Raw genomic sequence first — 12,906 nt, forward strand, 5'->3', positions numbered from 1 at the left:
TGAGCAGCAATGTGAGGCAGAGTGAACAGGTGGGACCGATTCTCACTGCTTTTCGCTGCCCCACCCTCACCTCCTGGACGTCACAACCCCAGCTTCCGTCTCTCTCCGTGCACGACACGTGAGCACGGTTACATGGGGAGACAGCTGATTTTGTTTGGTTGTTTTTTTGGTTTTTTTGAGACAGGGTCTCACTATGTAGTTGAGGCTGACCTGGATCTCACTATGTAGCCCAGGCTGGTCTCAAACTCACAGCGATCCTCCTGCCTCAGCCTCCCGAGTGCTGGGATTATAGGCGTGCACCACCGTGCCCCGCTGGGAGCCTGCTGACTTTGTAGAAACAGAACCCACTCCATCATGGACGCCCGTGTGGAACATGACAGCATGTGTGGCATGTTTCTTTAACCACTGCTCCTCCAGTCACCTGGTCCTGGTGTGTTCAATCTTACAGATGGGCCCTGGGTGCAGAGGGAGGCAGTGCCCGCCCTTCTCCAGGCTGAAGCCAGGCTGTATGCGGGGAGGGAGGGGACCCACTTTCCCCTTGGTCAGCTGGCTCTGCACGACCTCACAGTGATGTCTGAGGACCGAAACGGGTGCTGGAGGGAGGCAGGCCCTGAAGAGCTTTGGGGTCCAGGCCCAACCCGCCAGCCCAGCTCCGTCACTTCCTCGGATGCTGTGCACCAACCCAACTGGGAAACGCAAACAAAACCCCCTTTCCTCTTGAGCTGAGCTGAGCCGAGCCGAGCTGAGCTGAGTTTCAGTCCCTGGCAGACAGGAATCCTAACTAGAACAGACGCAGACGCTGTTTCAGATGCAGCTTTCTTTTGACACATTCTCCTGTGTTCACTGTCAAACTTTGCAATTCTTTTTCCCTTTTCTTTTTCAAGAGCTTAAAAAACAAATCCCAGTTTCGGATTACTAGAAAGTTCTGCACAGTTCCACATCCAGCACCTGAGTCCGCTCCCAGCTGGACTGCACACAGACCAGCTGCTTCCTCTGCAGAATAACGCACCTGTTGTGTAGCTGTCCCGCAGAGACGAGGACTTAATTACTACTTGGTTGTCTCTGTCAGAACTGCCAAAATGGCACCGATTCAATGTTTCTGCCATATTTTTGAATAAAGTCAATACAGACACTGTCACCAAAAAAACCCATCTGGATTTACGTAATATCCTTATTCATGTCTATTTTTGTTTCTAGATGGAATTAACATGAAGAGATATTCTTAGCTCACATGTTATCCAAGCTGTCTATGAGCATAAAGTTAGCAACATCTTAAAGTTCCTTAATATTGCAAATTCTTAGCAAAATTTAGCAAAATAAATGTCTTCTGGGGGAGAAGAACAGAACGCAGCAGTGGGAAGGCCTCCTCCCACTGTGGGCCAGACCCCTAGGGCAAGAGCTCCGCCCAGAGCCCCGGTGACCCGACAGAGCTCATCCCGAGGCTGTGCACGCTCCGCTCCGCTGAGGGGAGCACAGTGACGCCAACAGAAGGTTCACAGAGCGTCCAAGCCTGGATCTGCCCCTCCAGCAGCAGGCTGTTTTGCGGTGAAGCTGTCAAGTCCCGCTGACGTGAAGGACACTTCCGCTGCCAGCCTCCTTCACGTCTCAGTCTCCTACAGCCACTCCCGTCCTGGGGAGAACGTGCAGGTTCCGGGCGGAGGAAGCGTGTGTGCTGAGCGCGCACGGGCCATGGGTTCAATTCCCAGCACTACAAAAACACAAGACTGAAGAACTTCCCTGTCCTTGGGTGCTCTAGGCCAAGGCTGACCAAGCATTCACCGGAAGAGCTCTACACTCTCACCTCTGGTTTTCAAACCTACCCCTTTCTTTCTATCCCATCACCTTAACTCATTTCAATCCTTCCATGGTTACCAAGTTACTACACCTGCAGCTCACACGTGCTGCCTAGGCACTCACCCTCCCACGAAAGTGCCTGATGTGCACCCAGGGCCCAGCTGAGAGCTCGAATTTCCTAGATGCTGACCTCTTTTTGACTTTCAAGTATTTTCTGTAGCTTTTGATCATTTTTCCAGGGATATGATTTAATTTTTAAAGCTAATGACGATATACAATGAAATATACATCTGTCAATGTGGCACGGTGGGAATGGGACATCACAGAGGGTGGCAGAAGTTGAAAGTGATAATTTGAAAGTAATAAATGTAAAAATATTCAGACGAATCAAGCAAAGGTCCTGGTAGCTTCACTTGGGCATTCACACAATGAACTTCCAAAGTTGGGTTGATCATCATTTCTACAGCACATTCTTGAAGGACGTAAAACTGAACGAGAAGCAAAAGGGACAGTGAAGCCACCCAGAGATCTGGAGGAGCAAGACACTGCCGGCCTCAGGCTCAGAGCACACATGGAGTCCACAGGCCCCCGAGGCCGGGTCACGGCAGCCCTCTTCCACAGCTCGCCCCACGGAACGGGACGGGATCAGTGAGGGCAGGGAGCCAGGCGTGGACGGAGGGAGGGAGCCATCTCCTGGCTACGGGGACATCGTGGCCTGAGAGGTCAGCCTCCTGTCACCCGGAGCCAAGCAGGGAATGCACCGGAAGGTGAGATGGTGTGGACCAGAGCGGGCCACTCGCAAGCCATGAACCTGGCCACCAGGTGAGGCCTCCCGGGGGAGCTGGGCCAGGAGCTACCGCGGGGCACAAGCACCAGGCCTGAGGCCCTGGCAGCTCACCCAGCCCCAGGTGGGAACTCGTGCCTCCTCCCAGCTGAGCCCTGATGTCTCAGAGACCGCGGGTAGGCTGGGACCGGGCTTGGGGAGAACACAGTTCCAGAGAACAAAGCAAGGGCAGGACTCTGAGGAGAGACCTGGGGACCGCTGGGGCTACTTCACAGGGGCCCTGGTGTGCTGGGGCCCCAGGGGCCACAACCTCCTCTATGCTGCCTTTTAAGGGAGCAATATGGAATTGTGTGTGCAATTAAAAAATAAGGGCTGTGCTCTTATGTTCCTCAAACTCAGGAGGTAAGACAGAGTTCAGAGGGGACAGAGGGAGGTGGGAAGCAGGCTGTGGCAGCAGGGCGCGGTTCCTACGAAAGGGTGGCCCACCCCGCTAGGAGGGCCAGCTCTCCCCCTACCTCAGAGAGCAAGCTGTACACTGAAACCAACTCACTTGGAACTGACAGCAACCTGGTTACTGCTTCTCAAAAAAACAAACAAGGTCCGTGGATGTAGCTCAGTGGGGCCGCAGCCTACCTCACAAGCCAAGGACTAGAGTTCAATCCCTGGTACCAAAACAAAACAAACACACACAAAAAAAAAACCCTGCTATTTTCAGAGTGTCATGGCTTCTCTGGAATAGGTTCAACACTTTATTTCCCAGAAATAAGAAACAACACAATTTTGTCAGGAAAGTGTGATAACCCACTGTTAATGCACACTGGCCATCGCCGTCGAGCGAACACGCCAGAGTGGAGGACACGCGACAGTGTCCTGCCCGGAGCGCAGACCTCCCAGGGAAGGAGCGGACAGGTCAGCCAGCCAGCTTCTGAGCCAGGCACCCAGCTACCCCACAAAGCCCCCAACTACCTTTGGAGGCTGCAGAGAGCTGAAAATTGGGAAGGAAACGCACGCGTGCCCCGCTCCTCTAGACACTTGTTGACTGCGGCACCCTGGAAACCCACAAAGCAGAGGACTGCTCGGTGGCTGGGAGCTCCCCCTACTCCCTGATATTCACGGGTGACTGCGTGATAGTTATGCAGCTGCCAGACGCAGCCTCGATTCTCTTCCTCCTCCGCAGAGAACAGCAAAAAGGCCCGAGCGAAAGGCCTGGTGGCTCTGTGCCTGGGACTCATTAGTCCAAACCCAACCCCGCAAGGGACTTGGCACCTGATGCTCTCGTCACCGGGCTTCTGGACCAGAAGGCGCTGGAGAGACCAGCCATGGTGGGAGGCGGGTAATTTTACTTTCCAGCCATCTGTGCATACAACATATGAAAACACAACAAAATCACCATATGGAGCTAGGCTTTAAATATGCCACCAGGCACTCTATGAGTTTAAGGAGAAACCAACTGGGAATGCAGACTTTCTGGATTACTGGAGGAGCAGAATTTATCTCTGGCTTCAAATGGCCACTGCTCAAACACGCAGCCATCAGGACTCTGGCAGGATTGCTACTGCTGGCTGGGCTATGGTCGGACACTGCACACAGTTTGCTTACTGACGGATTTATCTATGGTCGTAACTAGAACTGAACTCAGCCTTCACACTGCGCTACGCCCCAGGCTTGTTTACTTTTCATCTTGAGATGGGGTCTTGCTAAATTGTGGGACTTCAATTTGAGACTCTCCTGCTCAGTCTCCCAGGTGCTGGGATTATAGGAGAGTTTCACCACACCCCACTGCACTGATTAGTTTTTAAAGGGTCTTCTCATCAACACTGGACGAAACCCGCCAGGTGTGTAAGGCAGGTGCCACCACTGCTCTAACACCCAATTCCTGTTCAGTCCGCCACTGCCAAGCACCTGCCACGCTCTCTTCTTGCTTCTGCTGTGAGCAGTGCTGGAACCCAGAAGACCAGCTGCCCCACCTGCAGGGAGCCGTCCCCACAGCTCTGCTGCCAGCCTGGAGGAGGACCATGTCAGCTGCCCTGCTTTTTTCAGATGCAGATTCCAGGCATACCCCTCAAGGATCCTCTTGTCCCTGAATGTTTACAAATCTCAAGCGTGAAGCAGGCCACACACACGCAGACCTCACACAGCACAAGTGCTTGGGCACCAAACTTGGTGGCAAGAACTGTAGGTTCTGGGCGATGGTTTCCACAACTCTGAGTCTGTTGTTTCCCCAATGGTTTTCCAATTTTTATTTCCCTGTGTACAAACAACTTCGATTATTTCACCACCTTGGCACCATGTAGGAGAACACTTTTTTCCCCTTGATGTTGGCCGTGGCAGAAGAGGTGCCTGGAATCCAGGAGGAAGATTTCAGGGCTGGGGGAGGGGGATTCACCACACCCCTGCCCCAGCCTGGGAGCCGGAGCCGGAGCCGGAGCCAGAGCCGGAGCAGGTCAACTGCCTTGAGCAGAGCTCTCCTGCCCCACATGAGACGAAGCAAGAGTTCGACCCTTGATGCTTTAAGCCACTGACATCTGGGAATTGTTTACTAGTGCAGGGGAACATAGGCTGTTCTGACTGATAAACTCCTCCCCAAGAACTACCACAGGAAACAGGCGTCTGAGGCTGCCTGTGGTTTATAATCTAAGTGGCAAGGAGGCCCCCAGAGTGGTGGAGCTGAACTTGTAATTCAATGTTTACCAAACTGGAGTCTGAGAACTTTGTCATTGGCATCTGTGAGCTTTCAAGTTTGGAAAAACATTACTCTGGGTTCTATCTGTGTAGTGAACACTCACCGTAGGCATCAACAAAGGAGTTGTGTGTTTTTAAAAATATCTGTCACATCAGTGAACCTACAAAGAGTTGAGGCTTTCCAGATTGTAAAGACCTTGGGAATAAAGGGCTTTAAAGGCTGAGTTGCAGGTGACCATGAACATGCTCCCACCAGCTTGAACCACCAGCAGTATAGACACGACTGTCCCCTCAGGTGCCTGACTGCTGGTGGTTCAAGCCAGCAGGAACATGACACATTCAAATCAGAGCCGTCCAGTAATAAGACACACAAATCACAGCCCCATTTTGACCATGTGAAACATCCAACATGTTATTAACAACAAAGATGTCAGAGAGCGTGTCAGTCAGCTCCTCATCCTGGAGACACAAGATCTGACACTCACAACTTAACAAACACAGGTAGAATGTGGCTCATGGTTTCAGGGGATCCAGTCCATGGTTTGTTGACTCCAGAGAATAAATATCATGGTGGAAGGGTATCGTGAAGCAAAGCAACTCAAGGCAGCCAGGAAGAAAAGCAGGGAAACAGCACCTGAAAGGAAGGGGCCAAGGACTAGATAGAGACCAGAGGGCGTGCTTCCCAGACCCTAAGTGCCTGGGCAGGTCCCAAAACTAATCAAACCAACAATCCACCTCAACCATCACTGACAGACCTTCCTTGCCCTGGAGAAGCTTATATCAGGGGGTAGACAAAAACAAATGGAGGACCTGTGAATTAGCTTAAATTGGTTTGTGGTTTTGCCTCTGAGTTAAAGTGCTTCTTGATAGCTGTGGGCTAGAGAATGAAAGATGAGTTTATGGTAGAAGAAAGATAAGGGCTTACAGAGGACAGTATGAGGGACTCCAAGGAGACCTGTGATTAAAACCCACCAGGGTGAGGACTGGGGATTTAGCTCAGTGTTTCAGGGGCCTGCCTGGCAAGCGCAAAGACCGGAGTTCAATCCCCGGTACCAAAAAAATCAAAAACAAAAACCCACCAGCGGGGGAGGCAAGAGTGTCTCACCCTGTGCCCGGTCAAGGGTGTGAACGCAGGAGACTCGGGTACAGATGGGGGCAGGACATCGAGGGACCGCAGCTCGTAATATAAATAACACGGTTGGTGTGTAGGCTACAGCCTAAGGGCGCTGGAGATGCCATTGGGAAAGGCACAAAGGGACTTCCTGGGCACTGCACATATAAAGAAAGATTGGCTGTTGCCCACACAGTAAAAATGTCAAGGCCTGAGATCTGGGTCTGAGTGACACAGCTTCCAGGTGACGGCACCACCGCGTTGGCAGGAAGCACAGGACGACTTTCGCAAGCGCCTCCCTGGCCTGTGGACCCACATCCCCCCATGCTCTTTCTCTCCTGGCTGGGGGGGTCCCCTGTAGCAACTGATTTCCAGGCACATTTCTCCCAGCTCCAGGGAGGGTGTCGTGCACACCTACCCCATTTCTCTCCCCTGCACAGCCTGTTGTGGCTACAGCAGGGACCTGAAGTTAAAGCTGACCGGAACATTCTGAGTCGTTGCTCTTGCCCGTGCTCACATCAACTCTAAGCCATGGTCTCGCGCCAGTCTGAAAACGCACAGACGAAGCACAGCCTGGGAGGAGATACTTACACTGCACTCAATCAACAAAGCATCCATAACCCAGACTGCATAAAAAACTCCTCCAAAGAGCAACAGGAAGAAAACAGACCATGCAAGAGGAGCCAGGCAAATAAACAAGGTGAGCGAGCCAGGCAGAGAAGGGGCAGCGGCCACACTGGGATATCGGGAAGATGCAAAGCCAAGCCGGGAGCGGGGCCAGGTGCTGCTGGGGCCGAGCGGCGACTTGGCAGGCGCTGGCCCTGGGTGTCATCCCCAGTACCACCCACCCCTCACTCCGCTCCCACAGATCAGATCCGCAAGGCAAGAACGTCCAACACCAGCAGTTCTTGTCGAGGACGGAAGGCGGGAGGAGCATCGCTCATGCAGTGGGGAGTGCAGCGTGGCACCCACACTGGAAAGCCTCACGGGGAGAGGCACAAGTGCCCAGCCCAGTGTGCTGCAGAGAACCCGCCAGGCCACCTCCGCCACCTGCCCACGAGCCAGGACAAGGGTGCTGCAACTTGCAGGGAAAGTCTGGAGATGATTTAAAAAGTCTATCAAACGAAAATGAGTAATCAAGCATCACCATGATTATATACAGCTCTCTCCCCTTCCTTCCTCCCTCCTTTTTTTTTGAGATGGGGTCTCCCTATGTAGTACAGGCTGAACTGGAACGCACAGTGATCCTCCTGCCTCAGCCTCTCAAGTGCTGAGATTACAGGTAAGCATCACCATGCCGGTTATACAGCCAGCACTTATAATGGATGGAATAACTCCAGAGTTGCAGACAGGATGAACCTTGAAACAGTATTGACTAAAAATATATGCAGAATATTAGTAAGATGTCTTTTATATAAACTTAAAAACACAAAATGACATACACACACACACACACACACTCGTGTGTGTGCGCGCACACGTGTGTGTGTATATTCCTGTCCTTAAATAATATCCAGAGCAAAAGCATGGAAACATGAAGATACAAATCTGGGTGTGGTGGCGCATGCATGTAATCCAAGCCCTTGGGAAGGTGAGGCCAGAGGATTGCAAGTTCTAGGCTAGTCTGGGCTACATAGTGAGTTCAAGGCCACCCTGCACTTTATGAGATCTTATCTCAAAAAAACAAAATAGAGGGAAAAAGGCGGGGGGTGGGGAACAGGTTGGCAAAGAATAGACAGACACAGGCCTCTGGATGGTGCTTACTGATTATTTTGAACTGAAGGAAGATAATATGATTACAGAGAGACTGCTGAATCTATTACAGTTTTGGGCTTACACACTGAGATGATGGGTTAAATGGTAGCTTCTGACACATCAGGGTAGTAGTTCTGAGTCTCTGCTCATCTGTGTCCTCTGTTGGAGATGTGTATAATTTTTAAAAGTACAATATTAAAATAAAGGGGGTAGATGAGACTACACAGGGAAAGTGGGTAGAGAAAAAAGAAGAGCTAGAGGGCCGGGGATTTAGCTCAGTGGTTCCGCCACCTGCCTTACAAGTGCAAGGACCCAAGTTTGATCCCTGGTGCCAAAAAAAAAAAGAGGAGCTAGAGAACAGAACAGAATATAGAGACACAGTGAACAAACTGCTTGAAAAACACAACTTCTTAAAATGGACACAGAAGCTGGGTGTGGTGGTGCACACCTGTAATCCAGGCACTGTGGGAGGCTGAGGCAGGACAGTGAGTTTGAGCTCAGCCTGGGCTACTTGGAGATTTAGAAAGACCCTGTCTTAAAATAAAAAATAAAAGGGGGTAAGGATATAGCTCAGTGAGAAGCCCCCGGGTTCCATCTCCAGTGCTACAAAACAAACACAGAGAGAAGTGGAGGATACAAATAACTATATTCATGAGGGAGACAGAGTTTGTAATTTTATAACTCCACCCAAAGAAAACTATGGGCGCTGAAACCATTACTGGTGAGTGCTAGCAAACACTGAAGGAAGAAATAATAACAATAAAACACAACACTTTCAGAACACAGAAGAGAACTCTTCTTTGCTTATTTTATGAAGCCAGAATAACCATAATCCCAAAACCAGATAAGGATATTATAAAATAATAATTAATATCGCTCAGGTGCTCAAGATCAACAAATTGAATATAGAAATATATACATTTTTTAATCATGAAAAAATAAAATGTGTCCCAGGAATGCAAAGTTGTTTTAATAGTTTCAAAAACTCAATGTACCATATCAACAGATTAAAGGGAAAAAATCATACACCATCTCAATATATACTGAAAAAGCATTTGACAAAATAAAATCACCATTCAGGACAAAAATTCTCAGCAACCCAGGAGTAAGGGAGAAGTTTCTCAACCTGAAGAGTACGAAGACATGGCCGGGTGTGGTGTCGCAGGCCTGTCATTCCAGCACTCAGGAGGCTGAGGCAGGAGGATCGCTGCATGTCTGAGGCAAGCCCAGGCTACAGAGTGAGACCCTGTCTCAAAAAAACAAAACAAACAAAAAACCAAAAGGGGGGGTTATGGAAAGATGGAGTGGAGAGAAAAAAAACTTGTGGAGGAAGAAGGAGGAAGAAGCCAAGACATGAAGCACAGTGCTTCCGGAGAAGGTGGCGGGTGCTGCCTGCTGCCAAGGCGGACACAGGCGGAGGGAGGGGAGGTCCTGGAGGCCCCACCTTGCTCCCCGGAATCCCCTCGGGAGCAGAGTCACAGGGAAAGCGGCGGCTGCGCTCCTCAGGCCCTCCTGTCACTCGGGACGGGACATGTCCAGATAACAGAGCAGGCAGCCTCAGGCTGGGGACACGGCTGGGGCCCCGGCCCTGAACTGGCTGGACGAGGCAGTACTGCAGGCCAGGTGCGGGACCCCTCTTCCCTCGGCCCACCCCCGGGAGTGCAGGGCTTGGCCCTGGAGCTGGACGCCGGGTGCGGGACACCCCTCTTCTCGGCCCACCCCCGGGAGTGCAGGGCCTGGCCCTGGAGCTGGGCTGGACTCGAAAATGACCCAGAAGCTCACATGCCCTCTCTCCCCACCGACCACTGAACCAGGATTGCTGCTTCTCCTCCCAGCCAGACGAGCTCTCACCGAGAGAGCTGCTGGCTCTCCACGGAACAGGAATGTCTTTCGCAGGAACTAGGAAAACCAGCAAGACGCTCATCTCACGGTCACCTGACGGACATCTCAAAGACAGCTCACCATCTTACACAGAGCAGGGAAGAGGAGCGAGAGGAGACCCCGGGCCTTCTGATCACACAGACCGAGGCCCCTTACATGGAACAGAGGCGCAGAGCCCAGGGATGCGCAGAGCGGCGGGCGACACCCGGTCTGCGTTATCCAATGGCGCTGAATCACTTCCCCAGCAGCCGGGGACGTCCCTTTGGTGTACATGAAAGTACAGCCATCCGTGGGGAAGGGTTCCTGCAGCCCAGCCGCAGGTGCTGCGTTGTCGCCCTCCCTCCGCTCCTCCCTCCTCTCCTCTCTCTCTCTTTCCCAGGCAATGCTCAAGCCCCGAGCTACATCCTCAGCCCACTGCCCCTGGGATTCAGAACTAAATGGCTGTCCTCGGTCACTCAGCTAGGAGCTGGAGGAGCACTTCGGGGCCCAAATCCAGGGGAACCTTGGGCTTTGGCCTGGGGGAGGCTCCTGTGTCTCCCAGCGCCCGCTTCCTACGGGGCTGTGCTCGAGCTCCCTCTGGACCATCGTCCCGAACCCCGCGTACACCCCCACTCCCTCCACCCTATCATAAATGCAGTCTGCTGCAAATGCTTCATCGTCATCAATTGCCTGCTCCCACTGACTGCTCCAAATAAGTCGGTATAAGAATCTAGCTGAAGAATCGTGATTAGTTAAGGAATTGTACTGCAGCCCAGGGGTACAGCACTTTCCTCGCTCATGAAAGGCCCTTGGTGGGATACAGAGAGAGAGAGAGAGAGAGAGAGAGAGAGAGAGAGAGAGAAGAAAATCTCACTTTGGGTAAAGAGCCAATTCACTCGGTCTAAACACGGCAGAAATAACAAGACACCATGTCTGAGGAAGATAGCACGTGACCTGAACCAAGGCCGCACACACCTGTGCCTGCTCCTGGAGTTACTAACTCACAACACAAGTCCTCTCAGAGAATCCTTCTTGCCGTCAATATCAGGGCGGCAAAAATTTCAAACCAGTTACAATCAATAGTGTACTTATCTTTCTAAGAAAGATTCTTTATCAAGAACTAGAGCTGGGCGTGGTCCCAGCACTCTGGGAGGCACAGGGAGGCCCGGGCATCAGAGCCAGCCCAGGCCGGGAATGTAGCTCAGTGTGAAAGCCCTGGGTTTACTCCCCGGTACTGCAAATCAATAAACACATACATACGAAACAAATGAATTTTTTTTTTAAGGTAGGAAGCGGCAGCTGTCGTCGGCACGGGCCGACAGGTAAGTGGGACACAGCCCTTCTGTCAGCCTGCCGATTCCCATAATGCACGCGTTCCCACCATAGCAGATTTCAAGCTACCAAGGTGACTGACAGGTAAAACTGGGCCAGGGAACACACAGTCCACACTCAGGAGACTGAGCAGTCGAAGGCCACACTGCCGGTTAGTGCTAAGGGCTGTCTGTCTGTCTGTCTGTCTGCCGGCTCCACTTTGCTCTCACCTCTTCCTGGAGGCAGATGTGGGAGCCGTCACGGCCACTCCCACCATCTCTCACAGGCTGTCACTGCCGAGTGAAGGGCCGGCTCGGGTGGTGGCCGTGGGGTGGAGGGACAGACCCCAGGTCAGCCAAGGAAGGGGCTCCGTCCTCCTCCCTCCTGGTGACTTTTACCTTGCTCTCCCACGTCACACGTTCCCTCCTTAGTGAAGCTTTCCCAACACCCCAGAGTTGTTATTCCTGAAATAGTTTTTCCTATAAAATTTTATTTTCCCACTATAAAGTTCTTACTCATTAGAGACTATGGAAAACATCTAACAGAAGGGGGAGAGGTCTCTTGAGGCTGCACCTGCCACTCACCAGCACACCAGTTTGGACCTTCAACGTCACCCGTGCTACACGCTTGGAATGTTTAAGAGGCGGAGCCTGGTCTCCGACAGCCTCGTCTCTAGTGGGCCTCAGGTCTCCGAGAGGATGCCCTTGAAGGGGTCAGCAGGACCCCGCTCCCTTCCCTTCACACTTCTGCTCCCACGTGTTCCCTGCCATTGCCATCTGGAACCCTACCGGAGGCCTAAGAGCCATGGTGCACCAGACCATGGACTGAACACTCTGAAACCGTGATCCGAAGGACACCTCTTCCCTTTGTAAGAGGTCGTCTCGGACACGTGTTACGGCGGTGGGCAGTGATCCATCTTGGGACTCCTGCCTTCATGCGCGACACGATGACTGCACTTAAGGGCGAGCCCCTCCTGGGGAGAGACGAGCGCTACCCCCATTGGCCTCTGCCTTCCCGCCCCCGTCCACCCCCATCCCCAGCTAACTCCCGACGGCGGCCGGCGGTCCCCCATTAATCGAGGCGCTTTGGCCTGACGCCTTCCGAGCTTCTGCCCGTGCTCTGTCATGCAAACTGCGACAGCCCTGTCCCCAGCGGAGAGCGGGCAGTGGGCACCCTCCTTACCTGCATCCCCCTCATCTTCTGGAACCGGGCGATGGTGTCACTGATGGTGTAGACACGCACGTGGCCCATGTGCAGCCTGCCCGAAGGGTAAGGGAACATGGAAAGCACGTAAAACTTGGGCTTTGATTTCTAGGAAAGAATGACAGTGGGTATTCATCAAACACGTTCTAGGAAGTCGATACACACTCATATTTTGGTACTTTACTCGAGGTAATAATCTAACACTTTAAAAGTTTCCTTTTCAAAAGCTGTTATTATATAAGTGGACAAAAATGTTGAAATCCCAAATTCAAAGCCCTGGTTTAAGTGAAAGAATGTCGACAATAATGCTGAACAACCCCAAGTATCCGTCACCCATGTTTATCATTAGTGATCTCCCCTTTCAAAGCACCACCTATCTAGGTCTTTTTTTTTTTTTTTTTTTTTT

At 52.0% G+C, this 12,906-nt stretch overlaps 1 protein-coding gene across 1 annotated transcript in view; it reads right to left on the bottom strand.

The window, feature by feature from the left end:
• The window catches only part of Lars2 (leucyl-tRNA synthetase 2, mitochondrial), a 96,190-nt gene that overhangs the window by 73,154 nt on the left and 10,130 nt on the right, over window positions 1-12,906 (bottom strand). Inside the window, exon 3 of the mRNA XM_033762707.1 lies at window positions 12,480-12,608. Coding sequence (XP_033618598.1) covers window positions 12,480-12,608 — 129 coding nt within the window. The remainder of the gene's footprint in view (window positions 1-12,479; window positions 12,609-12,906) is intronic.

This window comes from Fukomys damarensis, unplaced genomic scaffold (assembly GCF_012274545.1).
Source record: "Fukomys damarensis isolate Sample0158 unplaced genomic scaffold, DMR_v1.0_HiC HiC_scaffold_12, whole genome shotgun sequence".
NCBI classification, from domain to species: domain Eukaryota; kingdom Metazoa; phylum Chordata; class Mammalia; order Rodentia; family Bathyergidae; genus Fukomys; species Fukomys damarensis.